The sequence below is a fragment of the Nannobrachium achirus genome (genome assembly GCF_963921795.1).
Source record: "Nannobrachium achirus genome assembly, chromosome: 18".
Lineage (NCBI taxonomy): Eukaryota > Metazoa > Chordata > Actinopteri > Myctophiformes > Myctophidae > Nannobrachium > Nannobrachium achirus.
In genome coordinates, this window is record NC_137825.1 from 56,584,491 (window position 1) to 56,607,575 (window position 23,085).

Here is a 23,085-nt window from a genome sequence, read left to right on the forward strand (position 1 = left end):
CGTCAATTGGGTATGGCAAGCTATGGCAGCTGCCATACCTTGGCTATACAGGGGAAAATAATAAAATGTACTGTAGTCGTGCCTGTTGCTAAGGTATGGCAACATGACCGGTGTCTAAGACACCGGTCATGTTGCCATACCTTAGCTTTTTCTAAACTGACGCCGCTGAGCTGGTGGCATGTCTTCTGTGACTTGACCCCTCCCTGTCCCTTTAAGCCGGTGCGGAAGTAAGGGATCGATGTGTGACGTAATATCGGGAGGTCATCGTTCATATAGCTCATTGCTTTGCGTCACCACACATCAGTTACGTGTGTTGAACGGACCTTTTAACGACTGCCTGGTGCCTAAAGATCAACCAGATCGAGTCGTTACAGTTTCCTTTCTCCGGGATTTCTACTAGTCATTGATCGCTGATCCAGGCAGGCTGCTACACACACACGTTTTTCCTCAATGGCTGCGTCAAAATGTACCAGACTGAGCGGCGCGTTGATACGGGAGCTGCTGGACAGCGTGGACAGCGTCCTGTTCGACTGCGACGGGGTCATCTGGAGAGGCGACCAGGCCGTGCCGGGCGCGCCCGAAGTCATCAACCTGCTGAAGAGCAGCGGCAAGAGGGTGTTCTTCCTCACCAACAACAGCACCAAGACCAGGAGGATGTACGCGGACAAGATGGCCCTCATGGGATTCAACGTAACGCAGGAGGAGGTGTTCGGCACCGCCTACTGCTCCGCGATGTACCTGAAGACCGTCTGCAAGCTGGACAGCAAGGTAGGGATAGGGATGGATGGGACGATAATCGATAGTATCGTTTAACTTTATCGTGATAACAATAATCGTATCGTGTAGATTTGATTTATCGTGAAATTGTCCTCTGTCATGAGACATGACATGAGATACTTTAATGGTTTCCTGTGGAAATAAGCTTAGTCTTTTCTAGCCCTAGAATGTCTCTTATTTTCGGTCGATTGACCCTTTGGGTAATCCCTCAAATAGAGCCATAGAACGCTCCCATGGCGCGGCGGTTAGCAGCGAATCTGCGCGGCACTAAAGTGCTCCGCGCTACTTGTGTACTCACCCAATAATTTATTCCTCAGCCTGGGAGAACGATATTGTCCTATAGTGTCATATCCATTTGAAAGTTCTGGCTGAAAACGTGTACTTTGTAAAATATCTCCACTTATGACGAGCCAACACGGACGACTGACACGACCGGGCGAGGGACCCGGAATGACTGCTGGACTGAATATATCATAACTTCCTTTTGGAAGCACAAAACGTACGGGGCACACAATTGACAGGTGCTTGTGATTGACGTGGGGTGTCTAATCACACCACCTGCGTGATTGTGTGCCCCGTACGTTTTGTGCTTCCAAAAGGAAGTTTTGATATATTCAGTCCAGCAGTCATTCCGGGCCCCTCGCCCGGTCGTGTCAGTCGTCCGTGTTGGCTCATGATAAGTGGTGATATTTTACAAAGTACACGTTTTGAGCCAGAACTTTCAAATGGATATGACACTATAGGACAATGTCTTTCTCCCAGGCTGAGGAATTAATTATTGGGTGAGTAGGCCTACACAAGTAGCGCGCAGCACTTTAGTGCCGCGCAGATTATTTGCTAACCGCCGCGCCATGGGAGCGTTCTATGGCTCTATTTGAGGGATTACCCAAAGGGTCAATCGACCGAAAATAAGAGACATTCTAGGGCTAAGTCTTTTCTAGGATCTCCTTTTAGTAGACCTTGCACCTTGCACCAGTGAACTGTACCATGAAACTGTACCCTTTCCTATGCAAACTTCTAATAAAGTCTTCAATCAATCAATCAAGTCTGAAAGTTAAAAAAAAATCACCTTTTATTTGCCAAAAGCTGCATGTCTACTGCATGGTACTGTGTTCTATCTGTCATTAAATGTTATATGAGATACTTTGGTTTCCTGTGTAAATAAGCCAAGTGCTTTTCTAGGATCTCCTTTTAGTTGTCCTTGTACCAGTGAACTGTACCGTCATGAAACTGTACATTTTCCTATGCAAACTTCTAATAAAGTCATCAATCAATCAATGGTGCCACTTAAACCCTCATAACATACTTGATACAGTCTTTCGTTTTTAATCTCTTTGGTAGAGAGATTGCTATTTTGGCAAAAGTTCTGGCCCAGAATAATGGATGTCGAGGATTTATTGATTATCGCGATAATATCGTAAATCGCTGTTATTTTGGTCACAATGATCGTGACATGACATTCTCATATCGTCCCATTCCTAGAGCAAGGTCTACCTCGTCGGCAGCAACGCGCTGAAGCAAGAGCTGGAGATGGTGGGGATCCCGCAGGCTGGGGTGGGACCCGACCACATATCCGGGGCGCAGAGTGACTGGGCCAACGTGCCGCTGGACCCAGAGGTCAAGGCGGTGCTGGTCGGCTTTGATGAGCATTTCAGTTATATGAAACTGAACAGGGCCATGCAGTACCTCTCCAACCCGGACTGTCTGTTCGTGGGGACCAACACTGACACCAGACTGCCCTTGGAGGGCGGCAAGGCTGTGCCAGGTAAGGTTCAGTATACTGGAGGTTCACACCAACATAGTTTTTAACTGACATTCATATAACGTCCAAAGCATGCTAGCTCAGTTGCTTAACGCTGGTTTTTGACATTACCGAAACAAAGCGGATAAAAGCGCAGAACTTTTTTTTAGGCTTCTTTAGGACCTAACGATGGATTTTACAAGGGTAAACATCATGGATTTTTGATGTTTACCCATATAATATCCATATCAAGTTGGGCTCCCATAGACTTTCTATACAGGAGGAAAATACCCAGAAAAGAAATCTGCTTTAAGGGGTTTGTCATGATTCTGAATCCATTGCAAGCATTTGTTTTGCACAAAAATCTTTCCTTGGGCGAGAAATGGTCCCCAAAAACACCCAAAAAACTGTGAAAAATGATGACTCATCACTAAACCATCATTTTGTGGGGCCATTTCTCGCCCAAGGAAAGATTTTTGTGCAAAACAAATGCTTGCAATGGATTCAGAATCATGACAAACCCCTAGTTAGACCCCTCACATCCTACTTAAAGCAGATTTTCTTTCTGGATATTTTCCTCCTGTATAGAATATGGATATTATATGGGTAAACATCAAAAATCCATGATGTTTACCCTTATAAAATCCATTGTTAGGTCCTAAAGAAGCCTAAAAAAAAGTTCTGCGCTTTTATCCGCTCCGTAACGGTAATTTCACTAAGCCATTGCACTATGCCGTGGTACTTGCAGGACACGGCTTGAAGGGTGACTTGTCCCTCTCAATAGACCGTTTGTCAGCCTTCTGATTGGTCCCTGAGACTCCCTGACTGGCCAACCAGAAAAAAACATTCACTTTTTGCTATCGGGGGTGGAGTTTGTGCAGTGGAGAATGTTGCTTCAGCCTTTCAAAAACTGTCCGCAGTGCGCGACACGGAGATCGGCCGGTACGGTGATAGCGACGGCAAGCGTCAAGCGATCTCGCTCATCATAACGAATAAGCTTCAACAAACTAGTTCACATGTACCTTATCAATGGTCTAAGAGTCACGATTGGGTACATATAATTTAAATGGGCAGAATTACGAAAAGCCAGCCTATTATGTGAGGAGAAACATTCTCTCTGTCCTCTTCCTAGTACCCAAGATGCAATGCGCTTCTCTTTCTATCTCTGATCCAGAGGATTAAACTAATGAAAACATTTATTTTTCGGGGGAAAACTACTGTTTTGCTATGTAATTACTGTACCTTTTTCTTCCCTTTTTATTAATATCACGTAGATGTGTTTTTTGTGGTACTTTATATAGCTGTAATGAGGCTATGAAGGGAAAAAAAATCGCATCCACTACCACTATAAAAGAATCTGCAAAGAGGATTCTGTCCCACTGGGATTAAACAAATTAAAACATATATTTTCGGGTAAATCCCCTGTTTTGCAATGTAACTACTGTACCTTTGTCTTCCCTTTTTATTAATATCACCTAGGTGTTTTTCCTTTGGTACTTTATATAGCTGTAATGAGGCTATGAAGGGGAAAAAAATCCCATCCACTTCCACTATAAAAACAATCTGCCCAGGGTTAATGTCCCATCATAGTAACAGGGCAGAATGGGGCGGGATTTGCAAAAGGGTTTATTAAGTTCTTATTAAAAAGAAAGAAAGGGATCTCAGGTCAGGTGTCATCATTACTTGCGCCAGACTTGTGTTTATGCCCGTAGCCAATTAGTGACCAGCATTCTTGGTGACGTCACCATCAACAGCCAATGAGGGACCAGCATTCTTGGTGACATCACCAATAAGTCTTGGTGACGTCACCACCAATAAGTGCGACCTGATATAATAATAATAAGGCTCAGGTCGGCACCTCGACAGTGTGCCAACTTGCCAGCACTGATTTCAGTACTTGCGCGCTCTGCTGGCACACAAGTAGGCCATGCATGGCCACGAGTGCACAAGGCACAAGTTGTCACCTTGACAGAGTGCATTTCTAGTTCATACTTTAACCCATTTAGAACGGGTACACATTTTGTGTATCATTATTTTATGCTTTAACTATTGAAAAATAGCAGATATACAAGCTCACAGCGCGGCACCGAGTGCCGCGCTGCGAGCTCGTAGATCTGCTATTTTTGAAAAGTCGTGAACATTAGAATTTTGACCCGATTCTATAAGTGTCTTTTGAATCCTTCTAATTCTAGGCCTTAAAGGCCCATTCCCACTGGGCCAGATAACAGATAAAAAAAATCTCTTTCTCCAGATATTTTTCCATTCAAAGTGGATGGTAGATTCAGATAAAAAAAATATCTACCACAGATATTTGCCACAGATACTTTTATCTGTGGCAGCTATTTTTTTTATCTGTATCTACCATCCACTTTGAATGGAAAAATATCTGGAGAAAGAGATTTTTTTATCTGTTATCTGGCCCAGTGGGAATGGGCCTTAAATGGGTTAATCTCTCCACACCACCTCACCCTCCCCCTCCTCTCTCAGGTACCGGCTGCCTGCTGCGAGCGGTGGAGACGGCGGCCCAGCGGCAGGCCCACACGGTGGGCAAACCCAACCGCTACATGTTCGACTGCGTGGCCTCCCAGTTCGGCCTGGACAGCGGCCGCTGCGTGATGGTGGGCGACCGCCTGGACACCGACATCCTGCTGGGCTCCAACTGCGGCCTGAAGACCCTGCTCACGCTCACGGGCGTCAGCACGGTGGCGGACGCCAGGGCCCACGAGGCGAGCGGCTCCGCGGAGCGACAGGGCATGGTGCCGGACTACTATGTGGACAGCATCGCTGACCTGCTCCCGGCCCTGCGGGGGTAAAGGCCACGGCGCGGTGACTCTTCCAAACTCACTGTGGTGGACTGGCTACCGTACCCGATAGCACTAGTTCAGGGTTTCTCAAACGTTCAGATTTCAAGGTCTCCTCTTAACTCTTGACGGTGTACAAATGGAACCAAATGGACCCGTTAGGGTTCATTTGGTTCCATTTGTACACTGTCAGAGTTACAGACTTGTATGGGTCAATTTAGACCCCCATAAAGGAACCCACAGAGTCCCTGGAATGCACTTTGAGAACCACTAGTTCAAAGAAAGACCAGGCTGGCCCACAGTGAACCAGAGTTTGCAGTCTCTTCTATCTGTCTTAATTTATTTGATAGTCATCTCTAATGGAGGAGTCACACCCATGCTGCCTAAAGAGTCCTGACGCACCGGTGTGGCCCGCCACGCAGGACAATGACTCAGGATCTTCGAAGACGACATCCAGGTTTTATCATCCAGATATAGCTATTTCAGTTGCTATTAAGCCATTTACAGTAGACCAGGCGGGTACGCATTGTTGCGTGTTATTATTTTATGCTTTAACTATTGAAAGATAGCAGATATACAAGCTCACAGCGCGGCACCGAGTGCCCCGCTGCGAGCTTGTAGATCTGCTATTTCTTTTTTTAAATCGTGAACATTAGAATTTTTATCCGATTCTATAAGTGTCTTTTGAATCCTTCTAAGGTTTTTTGAAAAACCTATGTACACATATTTGTACACATTTTCACAACTTAGCAGAAAAATAGCTCTACAAATAGCAGCTCTACAAGTTCACAGCGCGGCACTCGGTGCCACGCTGTGAGCTTGGATATCCGCTATTTTTCAATAGTTAAAGCATTCAGGCCTAAATGGATTAAAGTTGTCTAATTTACAATGAATAATGGAGGAAATGACTGACTACTTGACGGAACAGTTAATCAAGAGTATTGAGTGGACAGAATTTGACAGTTTAACCGGCAGTCGTTGGGGTCAATGATATGTTGCCTAAGCTAAGAAAAGGGGAAGGTGTGTGCGTGCAACATCAATGTCCCCCTTGTGACATTGTGATGCAATTGTCCCTCTTTAAGCAATGCTATCAAACACTGGGTGAATAAGCACATACCAAAGTCTCAACTGTTTTTACGTTTGCTCAATCTTACAGTTCTTTTACGGTGTATTTGCTAATCACGTGCACTTCGTCTTGACCGTACCTCATCAGGGAATAACTACGCATTAAGCTGATCACACGGCGTATACTTGTACTGTATAACTTTTATGTCTGATGCAGTTTACTTCTAGCCCTCATAATGTGTTATTAATTCAGTTGTACACAGCGTATACTTGTACTGTATAACCTTTATGTCTGAACCAATTTAGTTTTAGTCTAGCCCTCATCATGTAACCCTCGACTCTGGCGTTTTATTAATTCAGTTGTACACAGCATATATAATTGCACTGTATGTAACTTTTCTGTCTGAACCAGTTTAGTTTTAGTCCTCAGAATGTAACTCAGGACACTGTTATTCAATTATTTTTTTATGGGTTGGTGCAGTGTGACTTAATTCAGTCGAAGACAACATATTCCGTTCACTGAATAATAGCCTAATTCCGTTCAAGGCCCAATGTGTAAGCCTTTTAACCCATTTAGAACGGGTACACATTTTGTGTATCATTATTTTATGCTTTAACTATTGAAAAATAGCAGATATACAAGCTCACAGCGCGGCACCGAGTGCCGCGCTGCGAGCTCGTAGATCTGCTATTTTTGAAAAGTCGTGAACATTAGAATTTTGACCCGATTCTATAAGTGTCTTTTGAATCCTTCTAATTCTAGGCCTAAATGGGTTAAAGTATCACAATATTATAATGTCACAGGACCAGACAACTGTACTGGTCACGGAGTGAACCCGGTGACCAGTAGACACTGTTGTGGGACTCACGTTTCCACCGCGTGGCTCACATTCACAAGCAGAGCTACCGTTTTAAATCAACATACAGTACATGATGCAAGACTTGGAAAGGATTTAACTTGAACCTGCGCATTGGGCTTTTTAATAAGTAATGCAATCATTTTATCATCCGTATTGTACGTTCTAGTCCTTTTGCGAAACAGTATTGTCCATGACGCAAATCTAAAAAAAAAAAAAAAAACACTTGATCAAATTTTATAATAAAACATACATCTGAGTTTATGTGTTCTCTGTGGTATTGAGTCTAATGCAAACATGGCACCTTTTTTCTTTGAGTCCTGTGCCTAAAAGTCACCTTGGTTCTGTCATCGTTTGGATGAAGCAACAGTCTCTGCCTCATATCACCAGTCCTGTGATGACAGAGACTGCCCGAGGTGTGCCTTGCTTTTCCCCTTTGTCCATTGTCTGGTCTGGGTTTGCTGGCCAGTTGCTGTCACATGTTTTTTGATGTGTGACCGAGAGAGAGAGAGAGAGAGAGAGAGAGAGAGAGAGAGAGGGGGAATGGAGGCAACTGTAGGCGGTAATATTGAGTAGGGCAGAAATTAAACATTTGCCCAGGGACCCAAAAGAGAAATTAGACATTTGCCCAGGGACCCAAAAGAGAAATTAGACATTTGCCCAGGGACCCAAAAGAGAAATTAGACATTTGCCCAGGACCCAAAAGAGAAATTAGACATTTGCCCAGGGACCCAAAAGAGAAATTAGACATTTGCCCAGGGACCCAAAAGAGAAATTAGACATTTGCCCAGGGACCCAAAAGAGAAATTAGACATTTGCCCAGGACCCAAAAGAGAAATTAGACATTTGCCCAGGACCCAAAAGAGAAATTAGACATTTGCCCAACGACCCAAAAGAGAAATTAGACATTTGCCCAGGACCCAAAAGAGAAATTAGACATTTGCCCAACGACCCAAAAGAGAAATTAGACATTTGCCCAGGACCCAAACTAGTGAAAATAGAAAATGTTCTATTTTCACCACTTAATTATTAATTATTATAATTCATTTATTTATGGTATTTCTTAGAAGTGTTTGTTTGAACATTAAAAAAAAATATTATAAATGTATTATTTTCTACAAATAGAATTATATTTCAAAAGACTTTCCATCTTTTGAAATACATATTTAATTTTTTGCAGCAAAAGAAAAGGGAATTTTTACTTATTTTTACTTTACTAAAAATTGGTTCGCGACCCACATATGGGGCCCGACCCAGCTGTTTGGGAAGAGGAGGAATATGAGCGGATGGCAGGGAGACTGCTTATTTGAAACATTTCTTTTTTTTCTTTTTTTTTTGGCAAGCTTCAAATAGTTTTGAAAGCGATGGAAGTAAGGGGGGGTACCTGTTTTGGGAGGAAACAGAGGGGCTATGAGAGGAGGGAGGGCTTACATAGAGAGAGAGAGGAGGGGAGGGGAGGTTTGAGTGCAGTAGCGTCAGTTCAGCAAAAGCTAGGGTATGGCAAAGATGGGAGTCCTCATGGAAAAGAGGCATTGCATTTTGTACAACACGGTTCTATTGTGAAAATAGCAGATCTACATGCTCACAACGCCTCGCGCTGCGAGGCGTCGTGAGCATGTAGATCGGCTATTTTCACAATGTCTGAAAAAAACTAGTATTTTCAGTTTTTTACACAGGTTTCTACGGTTTCTTGGGCTGGATATGGCAGCCTGGAATGCTTTTTCAAGTGCAGCAATGATGCATTATTAACAATAATGCATTGCACCTGTGCAGCTGACCTGCGGAACCTGGGAATATACCATTTTGTCAAGATGGGGAGAATACAAGTGTGGAGAATATAATTATAACACCTTGTTAAAGTGAACATCATGTTAAATTTTGCGTTTGTAGATATTTTACTGCACAGATAGACAAAGAGACTTCATGGATCTATATTTAAAAGTAACTTTTATTTCCCCCCTGGACCCAGGGTATGGCAGCTGCCAAAGACGGTGTGTGCGAGCCTCTTCCTCTTTAGCTGCATACCCCTGCCATACCCAATTGACGCCCCTGTTTGAGTGGGAGCAGAGAGAAAGGGGATCCGTCCAGCCAGGTGTATTACCTGTGTTTTCCCAGCCCGTGACGCTCATGGCCCACGACTCCATGCTGAGAAGCTGAGAAAAGGGTTGCAGAACAAGAGAGGAGTTGTCCCGGGACATACAGGATGGTGAGGTGTTGGAGACGTTCACAGGACAGCTCAGAAGAAGCGCAATGCACGGTAAGCCAGTGGTTCCCGAACCTTTTTAGCCCGTGTGACCCATGAGAGGAATTATAGACGTTTGCCCGGGGACCCAAACTAGTGAAAACAGCAGATCTACAGGCTCACATCGCGATGCTGTTCGCCACGTGAGCTTGTAGATAGGCTATTTTCACTACTTTTAGACATTTGTTTTCGGATTTATAGATTTTTTTAGATTTTGGTATTTGTTTTTATTTATTGAAATTATTTCTGAAATGAATCGTTTTTTCTCTCCTTTTTTCTCTTTTTTTTTAATGTTTTCACATTTACTCGTGACCAATACAAATGTGTCCACGGCCCACAAATGGGTCCTGACTCCTGATCCACTATTTTGGAACCATTGCTGTAAACTATTTAGTTTGTTCTGAGGCCTCTGTGAAGCTTGGATAAAAACTCCCACCATGTGGCATTCTTAGCAAGTGCTAGGTCAGGGCAGGAAATTAACTTTCTTATCTACATGTCACAGTGGATGGTGAAATCCAAATATTCCCCAGCCACTGTGCTCTCCTTAGGATCCAGTTAATGTATTGTATTGTTAAAATGACCGCGATTAATATAATATTGTTCTATTATGCAGGACAGGACACATAACTTTGTATTTGCCAGTAGAGAGTAGCAAGTAGAGAAGATACATCCAACACCAGACTAAAAATAATGACCAGAGATGAAGTTGTTGACTTAATAATTCCCAATCCCAATTTGAGAGACAGCCGCTGATTTCCGCGTCCGCGTCCAAGGATATCACATTTATTGAAATTTGTATTTTTGATTTGAGTGTTGCTTCTGTTCCATCAGGATGGGGCTCCAGCAGGGACCCCCAAGTTCCCTCACAGGGCATTCTGGGTCAGTGTTTCTGCATCTCTGCTCCTGGTAGTAATCGTCCTTGGTCTGACAGGGAATCTAGGTCTGCCACAGCAGCGTTCTCAGGTAAGCAAGGGTCAACATCGCCTCACCTCGGGGGTCAGCAACCCGTGGCTCTAGAGCCACATGCGGCTCTTTAGCGCCACCCTAGTGGCTCCCTGGTGCTTTTTCAAAAATGTATGAAAATGGAAAAAGATGGGGGGATTTTTTTTATTTTTGTTTTAACGATTTTTTTATCGTCACTGTCGGGCAGAAACCTTGTATCTCCAAGTTTCATTTTTTTTTCGCAAAGTAAAGCCCTGCTTCATCATACAAGACTGACGCACAAAAGTAGTGAAAACAGCAGATCTACAAGCACACAACGCCTCGCGGTGCGAGGCGTTGTGTGCTTGTAGAGATCGGCTGTTTTCACTATGTTTTCACTACTATATATCAACGATGATATATAAGGCTTTTATAATTTTTTGCGGCTCCAGACAGATTTGTTTTGGTTTTTTTTGGTCCAATATGGCTCTTTCAACATTTTGGGTTGCCGACCCCTGCCTCACCTGTACACACACACATCTGTCAGGTTTGCAGATTTGTCTCTGTATACAGTACGTGTCCACTACCCCACCAGATGTTGTAATCCAGTGGTTCTCAAATGCTGAAATGTGGGTCTCCCCTTAAAGGAGTAGTTCACCCCCAAAATGACTTTTTTTCTATTGATTACTCACGCCATGGAGACTTGAGTTTAATAATATTGTTTTGTATTTTTCGCATTCCCAAGGCAAAAATTTGATTTTAGTAAATGTACAATAAATTACAATAAATGTACCCCCAATGATTCCGGAATCAATGGGGGTACATTTATTGTAATCACATTTTAGTCTTAGGAATGCGACAAAAAAAACTAAAAATATTATTGATCTCAAGTCTCCATGGCGTGAGTAATCATTACAAAAAAAGTCATTTTGGGGGTGGTGAACTACTCCTTTAACTTTGACAGTGTAAAAGTTACAGACTTGTAAGGGTCAATTTAGACCCCCATGAAGGAACCTAGAGAGTCCCTGAAATCCACTTTGAGAACCACTGTTGTAATCCATTTGAGGTTCTGTTTCTGTTGGTTTGTTCACAATGACTGGGTTGCTACATTTGAACTTGAGTCAGTGGTGCATCCATTAAACGTGTTCCCATGACTGCAGTCTTTACAGATCGTCCGTATCACAATTCCAGACCCGACGGGAACTCTGATCAACCAATCAGCGCTCGTGGACAAGCAAAGCGACCTGGTGACCTTTTCTGTGACCTCCCAGGTCAACCATACGTCCACGGTGATCTTCGATATCAAACATGTAAGTAACTTTAATATTTGGTTGCGTCATAATTTATAAGTTTGTCACATCCCTGTGATAGCCTGCCTGGACAATTCTCCACAAATAATGCAGTGGATGTTACAATTTTACCTTTTGTGTAAGTCATACATTCTTTAATGAATGTATACAATAATATCTCTCAGATTATTACCCAGTCCCAGACCATTCCTGATCATTTCTGGTTGAAAATCAAAAGCTCAAGGACAGACATGGTGTATTTGGCTAAACCTACTGTATGTATAGCTGAAAGAAAGCATTTTAGTTTGGTAAAAGTGCCATGCTGTATTGTGTTTTTGAGCGGTACTAACCGCTCCTACATCTGTCTTTGCCTGTATGTATGTAGTATGTCCCACACTTAGCTCAGTGGCCAAGCTTCGGGTCGTTTAATGAAATTAACTCATAAAAGCACTCACTTTTTTAGGGTTTGATATGCTACAAGCCTGATAACCAGGAGAGCTGCTTCCTGCGTAAGATGGAGAAGTCCGACTATGATAACGTGCACTCCTTTCAGTCAACAAACAAGGTAACAAAATACTATTCCTCTTTTTTAAATGCACCATCTCCCCTGTCCACAGTCCACACACACATATGCTGTGTGTACCAGGATATGAATCCATCTCATGTGTCTAGGCAACAAAATGCCTGTAAGTCAGCCAGTGGAAAAAACAATAACACTAAGTTCAGTTTGCCCTTTTTCGCTCCACTAGTCTCATCTCAAGCATTGTGCGTTTGATCACGGTCTCACTAATGTGCGAACTGGCACATTGGTGGCATTCCTTCTCACCGTGTGGCGCACCTGAAGACTTCCCCTACTGCTTTCTAAGGCTTCACTTGGCTTCTTCACTCTTCTGCCACTTCACACAAAGAAAGAGGTTTCGGGGGTGAGAGAGGGTGTGTGTGTGTTTGTGAGGGGTAGGCTACTCATAGTAGTAGTAGCTGTGGAAATGATACAGGGTCTTATGGTCTCTGGTTCTCTCTGTCACACGCGTCTTCTCTTTATCCATTGTTTCTCTCCTCTTGTCTCTCTCACTTTTCCCCCTTTCTCCTTCATCTCTCGCTCACAATCTGGCTTTCTTTTTAACTACTCTCTTCCTCTACGGTTGAATTCCTTCTGCACATCCGATCCTCCTAACCCTCTCTGGGTGCCCGGGATCTCCTTACAGGCGAGGGGACAGCAGCAAGTCTGATCCCTGGACCCTGCACAATGGACACTCTGTCTGTGGGGCTTTTAAGACTTCTCTGTTGGATTAAAAGGCAGCCTAATCTGTTGGTTGGGCAGAGAAGGGCCAGCATGTTTGATGGAAGACACCTTAAACTCTTTCTGTGCCAAATGCCAAAATGGCTCCAAGGTAGCTGTGCCACGGTTTTGTGTTTTTCTTTACTATGCAATGAAAAAAAATGTTTTTTTTATATAATTTTTCCCACAGAAACAGACACAGTTGTTGTGATTCAGTGGCAAAAAGAATTTTGTCAATCAGACAAATGGTTCCAGAGATAGAGCTGTTTGAATAAAAAAAAGTGTCCATCCACTAGAACACACATTTTCTCAATCAGCTAAACGAGGGAGCCAACACACAAACAGAGAAAAGCATCTCTCTGATCTCAGGTCATTTTGACATCTTTAAAAAAAAAAAAAAAAAAAAAATTAAAGTTTTTTTTTTCTTTCTATACAAAAAACACAAAAGACGTCATGAGACGTCATTGGCACCCAGGGCTTTTGAAAAACAAACGTCAAGAGACGTCATTGGCACAGAATGAGTTAACTTGCTCATGAACGTACACGCCTATAGATCCATACGCTACAACTACTAGTTGGTGGAAATGGCCTGCATCTCTGTGGTGCCTTCGTCCAAAGGGCTGAGGAATGATTCAGCCAAGATGACCAAGATCTTTTGTTCTGTTTTCGCTGCCTTACTCGTTTGTACGGCTCTGTATTAGGGCATTCACGAATAGTGATTTTTAGTATTCGAGTTATTCGACCTCAAAGTATTCGAATAGTCGAATATTCGACAGGACTGGCCAAACTGTCAAATATTAAGTAAGCAAGAGGCGAACATTGTGAAAATAGCCGATCTACATGCTCACAACGCCTCGCGTTGCGAGGCGTTGTGAACATGTAGATCTGCTATTTTCACAATATTTATCTGCGGAACAGAGTCACATTAAATGTAATACCTAAAATTCCAAGTGCTTGTCAGGGTGGGGGTCCCCAGTTCAAATATGTTTATTTCAGGGGTCACAGCCTAAAAAGGTTTGAGAACCCCTGGTAGAGCATTAACAAATTCATCCACCAAGGGGCATTGGCAACTCATTCTTATGACTTCCTATATAGCCAAGCTTCATAAACTATATATTTTTTAAAGAGAAAACAATATATATATAAAAAAAAATCACACCCGTGTGAACTGAGCGGTGGTTTACCCACCTCATAGATCATGTGTACCGATTTTTGTGACATTTGAAGAAAATATGTAGGAAAAGGAGCAAAAAGTGTGTTTTGGAGAAAATTCAAGATGGCGGAAAATCTATCCTGGCGCAAATGGGCGTGGCCTATATGGGGAAATGCGTCTTGACCCAAGGAATCCAGGGAAAAAAGAATTTTAATTTTCCGATCTACGGTTCAAGAGTTACGGGGCAAAACGCAAAGTGGGCCGTTATAGCGCCACCATGAGGCCGAGTGATGTAATTATTTTTCGATTCATTCTTAAAATCATTATGAATCTCCTCTCCGAGGTTTGAAACTGTAGCTCCTATGCTTTGCGAGAGAAAAATACTTGAATGTGATGTCTTGCATTGTCCCATTATAAGTCAATGGGGACAATTCAGCGTTGTTTTTTGCCGATTATGTCGCCATTGTAAGGCGGATCGGAAAGAAAGTTACTAGCACACCATTCCCGGCCGAGCCGCACGTTTTGATGTATATATTGCGGGGGTGGCGTAAATGGTGCGGGACTAGTAGCGTGCCGAAGTTTAGGCTACATACAGACACGGACGGACGGAGACCCACACACACGGCCACGTATAGGAGCGTTGTGACCACCGCTCAAAAAGGCGAATATTAAAGGAGTAGTTCACGCCAAATAGTGACTTACTTTGATATTCGAATATTTGAATATTTGGTGAATGCCCTACTCTGTATCAACATGGAAGAAAAATGAAACAATTTGGAAGCTCACGTTTTTGTTCGTGATGTGTGAGAGTCCTGTCTCTCATGGTGTCCCATGTCTCATAGAAACGGGTCTTCGGTTATCAAACCTAGCAACTGATGGCTTTCATTTAACCCATTTAGAATTATTGAATTCTAGAATTATTGAATGCTTTAACCAGTGAAAAATAGCAAATATACAAGCTCACAGCGCGGCACCGAGTGCCGCGCTGCGAACTTGTAGATCTGCTATTTTTGGAAAAAGTCGTGAAAATGTGTGCAAATCTTTGAATATATGTATCTTCAAAGCGAACGTTTGTAAATCAAATTTTGCTTCGGGGTGGTCCCTGGAACTAAATATGTTGAATCGGGGTCCGTGGCAAAATAAATATCATTTTGGGGGTCCTTCACATGAAAAGGTTTGAGAGCCACTGACATAGTAGTCTCTCAAGAACAGCCTAACTGAGCTCCAGTTAAAGTGAAAAGGACCTTATATTTGACGATGGCTGGCCAGATTGTTGACATACAAACATCGGTTTTTCAAAAAATCTTAGAAGGATTCAAAAGACACTTAAGTAATCGGGTCAAAAATCTAATTTTCACGATTTTTCAAAAATAGCAGATCTACAAGCTCGCAGCGCGGCACTCGGTGCCGCGCTGTGAGCTTGTATATCTGCTATTTTTGCCAGACCCATGAAATGGGTAGGCCTACATAAGCAAATGTCGGTCTGTCCGGGTTTTCTATATAAAGGGTATATATGATGATGACATGATGATGACATGCCTACAAAAGGCATGATGTCATAAATGATGATGACAGACAGGGGGTCTGGCACAACCAGGTTGACCTGGTCTAGTTCAATAGTTAAAGCATAAAATATTGCGTCATAATGTGTTCAGGCCTAAATGGGTTAAGCTATGATAGGTTGGATAGGAGAGAGACGTGGGGCCTCCCTGTGAGTCAGTTCTTCTGTCCCTCAACACAATGGGCTTTGAGAGCAGAGCAAAGGATTGTTACATGACCCACTCAAGCAGAACAGGGCCTTAAATGGTTCCCTATCGTAGACCATCGCCAGTATAAATGGCGCAATTACACACAGCCTTTTTGCCAAAAGAGCGAGCAAATAGACAACCTCGTTGACCTCATAGGCGGTTATATCGGCCCCAATAGCAGTTTAAGTTTCAAATCCATCGTAATCTCGGTTTGAGTGTTGGTCATCTTGGTTATGGTATCTTCCCTGATGACTGCTGTGTTTATTTCCCTTGACCCATGTCAGTTTAGCTTCTCACGCGTGTGACATGTCAACTCGACTGAAAGAAGTGTCCGTTCTGTTTCAGGTATCCAGTGGGGGAAAATGGAGGAATGTCTGTCATTAATTAAGCATTTCTGTTATACTGTTAAGTTACTTAATAAAATAAAGATCCCCCGCATGTATTCAACAGGCACATAGACATCAAAGGGGGCTTGAGCCCCTGCCCTTTTATCCATCTGTAAAAAGTGCCCTCTCCAGACCATGAATGCAGTTTTTACCATGGTGAAAGAAATGCAAATGCCCCTCTTTCCATGCCATACCTGAAGGCAGCATTCAAGAGAATTGCCTTGTCCAAACTCTTCTGCACTTGAATGCAGCGTCTTATGTTGAAAGATTTGTCCTCTCCTTTTTTTTAAAGATTTGTTTTTGGGCTTTTATGCCTTTATTGGATAGTACAGTAGACTGACAGGAAACGGGGGGAGAGATGGGGAGAGACATGCGGCAAAGGTCGTCTGGATCGGGAATCGAACCGGCGATGCTATCAATGCCTATATGGTATGCACTTAGACCAGTAGGCCACGGGCGCCCAAAGAATTGTCCTCTCTGTTGATTATGCTTAGTTCAGTGTGGTATCACGCACCGAAAATAGCCGACCTCCAAGCTCACAACGCATCGCGTTGTGAGCTTGGAGGTCTGCTATTTTGGACATTTCCACAAAAAGGCCCTTTTAGAAATGTCAGCCCCTGCCTCTCTAACATTCTCTGCACATCCCCTGTCCTTCAATGCCTCTGTTTGTGCTCCATAGAACCAGTACCAGTTTTCTGGGAACAGGACTCAGAGACGGACGGAGTTCCTAGGGGTGCTGGGAGCCAGCCAGGTGGATGTGTCCACCCTGGACGAGCCTCTTAAGGATCTGTGTCAGGACAGCTCCATCCACTGGACCCGGAGAGCCAAAGGTAGGAGAAAACCAAACCTCAACAACATTATTATTAGTGTGGATCCACAGTAGTCAGGGTTGCTTGGACATTATAAGGCCTAGGCCAGACGAATCTGGATATTTCATATATCCCAGATTTTCAGATATCCACATAGAAAAATATCTAGGTCCACACGACAAAGATAAGATAAAGATAAGTCTAAAATAATCTGAGTTCCCAGACCTCCAGTAGGGGGACAAGCACACACACAGTAAAGTCTTCAGAGATATCCGTGTTCCATGCCTACACAGATCCAGTGAATCGGATATGTTTCAATATCTACACTTATTTATCCGGTTTCAAAAGTATCCAGTTTCGTGGCCGAAATATCTAGCTTTGTGTGGCTGCAAGCCCCAACCGCACAAAGAAATGTCTAGCTTCAGAAATATCCAGATGTGTGTAGCCGGCACCTAAGATGTCCATGACGAAGATGCTTTGCAACATCTAACTATTAATTTACTAAATGAATGTCTGTCTGTCTGTCTGTCTGTCTGTCTGTCTGTCTGTCTGTCTGTCTGTCTGTCTGTCTGTCTGTCTGTCTGTCTGTCTGTCTGTCCACCGTCTGTCCGCATGCTGACATCACTGATACTAAACAGTGTCGCTACCATGGTAACAGCCGCATGCTGAAACAATGCCCGACATCACTGACTGACATCACGGAACACCATATATGAGCATAAACGGGTTAAACAGTCTGGATGCTGACATCACTGATACTGTATTAAACAGTGTCGTCACCAGACATCACTACTGCGCCCACATTTAGAGATGACATCACAGACAGGCCTGGACACGGAACACCATATATGAGCATAAAAGAGAGCCAGACTGACGGAGATAAGAGATCTCCATATAATGTATGGGCATGAAAGGGACACACACAGACAGACAGACGGATACAACGGGTATTGCACAACTGGACGTCAATGGTGACTATTCTGCCCAACGGGTTCTCCAACATTACATCTGAGACTCCTCAGGGACATTCAATCACTCATATACTGTGCACACCCCCGGACACAGGACTAATTTATGTTTAACTAGGCTAGCCCTTACCCGTTCAAAGATATGAGCTCCAAAATGATGTGCAGTGTGTGGGTTATGGGATGTGCACTGTGCACACAGTATATGAGGGATGGAAAGTAACTTTAACTGGTGCTTGCATGATGTAGGAGCATCAATGTAAGAAACCTGTTTCGTTTAATGGCTACAGAGATACTGTTCCCCTTGAAGCAACCAGTATGAATTTGAATAATGGGCAAGAATATTGGCCAATTTGGCCATTCAAAGAAAAATAACACACATCCTCCGTTCTTCGGTGCCGAGCTAAAACGGCCAACGCAGTAATGCCAAGATTCATGTGATGTTTGAACAATAAAATCTGTTATTTAATGTATTTGTTTGATGATTTTTGAAGCGGTGAAAGCCGCTTCCAAGGTGTGGCTTTGTCTCTCCCGTACATGTCCCGTGCATTGGATTGGTCAATTTTGTCTGTCCCGTACATGTCCCGTGCATGCAGAATTGAGGATTGGTCAAGCTTCACATGACAATTTGGCCCTCCTCCAGACAAAATCATTCATTCATTCAGAATTCATAAAAATATAGAACTAAAGCACATAGAAAGTATAGATCTAGAACACAGAATGTATAGATCTAGAACACAGATTCATAGCTCTAGAACACATAGAATAACACATAGAATTCACCGCTTCACTTCGAACCGCGGTTTGATTTTTAACTAACATTTTGTAGTGCTGTTTGGTTGTCTTGTGAAGTGTCTAATTACCGTGCCGGTAATTAGAAGTTCTGTTAGCGTCAATACAAAAGGGGAGTGGAGGTGTTAAGACCACAGGCAGCGCAATTAAGAAGCAAAATGTCTGGGACAGAAACCTAATCCTAAACCTGACACGATGACCTTCTCTCCAAAGACCAGGCTTATCGGCCTTTCCGTGTCCCTCGCTCTATTGACATTTGAGTCATAGGCCTACAGAAAGAGGTATTAATAGTATATCCAGTGCCGTAGTGGGGTAACCGTTGCCTTCGTGCACTACCTGGTCCAATATTATCTTAACGGATCTTTCTGTCTTTGTCCTTAGCTCTGAACCTTGAAGCCAGTTGTTTCCCAGGACTATCTCTCTCATTAGAACGGGTACACATTATCGTGTATCATTATTTTATGCTTTAACTATGGTGCCGCGCTGCGAGCTTGTATATCTGCTATTTTTGAAAAATTGTGAAAATTAGAATGTTGACCCGATTCTATAAGTGTCTTTTGAATCCTTCTAAGGTTTTTTGAAAAACATTATGTTTCTATATCAGTCAAAGAAAAGGTCCTTTTCACTTAACTGGAGCTCAGTTAGTCTGTTCTTGAGAGGCTACTATGTCAGTGGTTCTCAAACCTTTTCATGTGAAGGACCCCCAAAATGATATGTAGTTGGCCACGGACACGCATCTCAAAATATTTAGTTCCAGGGACCACCCAGAAGCAACATTTGAGTTACAAATGTTCGCTTTGAAAATACATATTCAAAGATTTGCACAAATTTTCACGACTTTAAAACAAATAGCAGATCTACAAGCTCGCAGTGCGGCACTCGGTGCCACGCTGTGAGCTTGTAGATCTGCTATTTTTCACTGGTTAAAGCATCCAATAATTCTAGGCCTAAATGGGTTAAGTTGCTCTCGACACTAGTACAGGAGCATAGGTCAAATATTTTGTGACTGACCGCGGCTCATGTCTTTTATTTTTTCCCTCTCTCTCTAGGCCCGGGCAAACAGAGGCTGGTCTATTTCTGCATCGACATCTGTTTTCCCAACAACATTTGCGTGTCTGTGTGCTTCTACTACCTGCCAGAGTGAGCATCTACTCCCCATGCACTTCCCGTTTCCCTCCCTGGCCAAGAGCAGGCAAACAAAGTTGTCCTTCTTACCTCCCTGCTAAGCCGAAACAATCCCCGCCGTTACTAGAACAGAAAAACAGACCCACCTTTCGGGTAAAGAGACACTTCACCCCCGTGCCATGCATTAGCTTTCATTGCCCGGCAGCCACTAAGCCAATGAAGCGTCCAGCACTACTCCCCAGTCCCCTTCCTTTCTTCCTTCCTCCATAGAGAAGTGATGGAGACAGGCTGTCAGGTTTATCTCCAAAGCCCCGTCGTCACTCCCTTTATGAGTAATGTCAGACTTCTCTCCCTGAGGGCAGAGTTTGGAGATTATAAAAGAATGTTTCTTTTTTTTTACGTGTCTTATTGTTGTATTTCCTGAAAACCAGAGTACTTATGTGTAACTGAAGTGTTTTGATCTCTTGAATAAAGGATGACTGGACAAAGGATTATTTCCCCTTGACAACAAATCCCTTTTTATGCCCTTTTCAAAACTTCTACATCAGGTCAAAACTGTGAAATTTGCATTTAACATTTAAAATGTTGTGAATTAGTGTGGCATTCAGTTTGTCAAATGTGCATCTCTTACAAGTGAATTCAAAACAATTCATTTCTCCATTAAAAACACAATTAGGAATCATCTTCTGTACAGCTGTCGAAATGTGTATGTATAGGTCAGTGTGTTATGGATTCATAGCCTAGTCTATACACATTCCTGTGCCTGTCTAGTGTAGTGGTCTAATGATCTAACTTTCAACACAGAGATTCAATGTTCAAATCCTAATTCCTCTATTTAGTTAAATGCTGAAGTACATTTTCAATATATTAAATTTTTTTGTTAAGTGCATGAGGCTTTAATTATATTATATTTTTATATAATATATATATAATAATATATATATAATAATATTTTGGGGGAATTAACCATCACGTTCATGTAATGACAATGTACAATGTTTCTTATGCCTGGGTAGCTCAGTCGGAAAAGCTCTGACTTTGCACCACAAGGTTATGTGATCAATTCCTGGCTCTGGCAACTAAGGAGCAATCTGGCTCCCTGATGGGGTCTAGACTAGACCTTCTCTCCATGCAGGTGCTTGCTGCTTGGCTGCTTGCCCGAATGCCCGTCCATCCGTGCGTCCGTGCGTGCGTGCGTGCATCTGTTACCAGCTAATCTCCGGTGCTGTTGGCCCAGTCGCTGCCAAACTGTGCACACACCCTGGATGCCACTTCAGAACCTCTGCCCCCAAATTGTCCACATGGGCCTAGCACCACCATGAGGCCGATTTTTGCAAAACACATTTTCCATATTCTATCCTGATTGGCTTCCAAAATTTGCTGATTGGTCCATTTTGAACAAAATGCCTCAAATCATGAACAATGATTTCCTGCCTACATCCCCAATAGGCAGAGGAAGAAATGCCACTTCACTTTTTCAAATCAGCCTCATGGTGGCGCTATAACAGGCCAATTTCTGTTTTTACCTATAATTCCACTGATCAGTGTAACATTTTGTATGGGTACTCCAAGGAAAAAGCTTTGCCCTGCATTTTTCACATCTGCCTTTTATAGCACCACCAGGAGGCTGACTCAGATTTTACCTAAAAATCACACAAATCAGTACACAGTACCTCTATGTGCTTAAGACGGATTTATCCGATATTTCATATTCTATCCTGATTGCCTAACATTGGATTCCAAAGATTGCAGGATTGGTCAGTTTAGAAGAAAATGTCTCAAATCATGAACGCAGCCTATATGTAGGCTATATGTCCCCAACTGAGACTTGAACCTGGAACCGTTTGCTTATTTGGCTTTCACTCTAGAGTCTAGACCAGGGTTCCCCAATAGGCGGCCCGCGGGCCATTTGCGTCCCCGGGGTGCTACTGTCTGGCCCACACCAACCCCACTAATAATGGTGGTATAAGAGCAGCAACAACACTAGTATATCGTCGTTGTCGGGTGGAAATCTCGTATCTCCAAATTTGTACGTTCTTTCGTAAATCATACAAGGCCGACGCACAAAAGTAGTGAAAACAGCAGATCTACAAGCACACAACGCCTCGCACCGCGAGGCGTTGTGTACTTGTATATCGGCTGTTTTCACTAGTTTAAATCATTTTTATAATGATAAATTCAAAACGAACGGTTTTGGACATACAAGATTTTCACCCGACGACGACGAAAACTGTCGCTGGAGTAGCGGGAACGCCACCGTCGCCCCCTGCAATGTTGTGGCCCTAATTCGGCCCTTAGGGAAAACTAATTGGGGAACCCTGGTCTAGACAATGAGCTACGACTGTCCCCCTGTATAACAGTGATTCTCACAGATATTCATGACAAAGACCCGTAAATTGATACCAATTTGGTTGCAAACCTCCATCTGACAAGATGTAGTGCCATGTGGCCTCACAAGAACACAAGAAAGATTTAGAGTTTAGACAAAAATTGCATTCCTGTCAAAAAGTAAGCCAGGAATTGAACGTATAACCTCCTGTACCTCAGGAATATTTTTAGACCAGTGAGTCACTGAGGTTTTCAATATTTTAGCTGGATAATAAGACAAAAGGTATAGAGTCCCGTTTCTATTGTGGTTCCAAAACATTCAAACATCTAGACGAGCAACAACAATCCATAGACAGATATGCTGTTAAAGGTCTTCTTTTCTTTTTTCTTTTGTAATTGTTGTAATTGTTGTTCATCTAATAAGAAAAATGACTGTCATTGTCGAAAAAGCATGTAGCTCAACGAGATAGGATACTGAGCTAATGACCTGGAGGCCATGGGTTCAAACCTCACTATAGACCTTTCTTTAAAGACTGATTTCCAGCAGAATAACTTCAAAGCCAGTTTAGAATGCATAGTGAGATGACCTCGCCGTGCTGGCGCAGCGGACTAGTAATGAGGTCTGTGAAGTAGAATACCTTTAATAGGTCCCCTTTTAAAGGGATATCCCGTTTCCTGTCAGCCTACTGTACACCTATCAATAAAGGCAGAAAAAGGCCAAAAAAATAAGTATTGTACGTCTTGTCTGATAAATGGGAGACTGGGTTTCGAGACTCGCTTATAGTCCAGTCATTTTAGGCCAAAATT

The 23,085-nt window shown here is 43.0% G+C and overlaps 2 protein-coding genes and 1 long non-coding RNA gene across 4 annotated transcripts in view; all 3 read left to right on the forward strand.

The window, feature by feature from the left end:
- Window positions 1-450: 450 nt before the first annotated feature.
- pgp (phosphoglycolate phosphatase) lies at window positions 451-5,331 on the forward strand (the record flags this gene model as incomplete). Of its 2 annotated transcripts, none has more annotated exons than XM_080747587.1 (3): window positions 451-768; window positions 2,260-2,542; window positions 5,006-5,331. In XM_080747587.1, 3 exons carry the CDS (start codon window positions 451-453, stop codon window positions 5,329-5,331), a joined length of 927 nt encoding a protein of 308 aa, XP_080603713.1. The 2 variants fall into 2 exon arrangements, with proteins under 2 accessions (XP_080603713.1, XP_080603714.1); XM_080747588.1 differs by having other exon boundaries at window positions 2,266-2,542.
- A 1,670-nt stretch (window positions 5,332-7,001) lies between these two features.
- LOC308303313 overlaps window positions 7,002-23,085 on the forward strand; it is a 468,570-nt gene continuing 452,486 nt past the window's right edge. Inside the window, exon 1 of the long non-coding RNA XR_013962979.1 lies at window positions 7,002-7,157. This is a non-coding gene — a long non-coding RNA (uncharacterized lncRNA). The remainder of the gene's footprint in view (window positions 7,158-23,085) is intronic.
- bricd5 (BRICHOS domain containing 5) lies at window positions 9,445-19,969 on the forward strand (the record flags this gene model as incomplete). The annotated part of the gene is made up of 6 exons (XM_080748328.1): window positions 9,445-9,498; window positions 10,315-10,446; window positions 11,565-11,714; window positions 12,157-12,258; window positions 16,939-17,089; window positions 19,875-19,969. The coding sequence occupies 6 exons, from the start codon at window positions 9,445-9,447 to the stop codon at window positions 19,967-19,969; spliced, it is 684 nt and encodes a 227-aa protein (XP_080604454.1).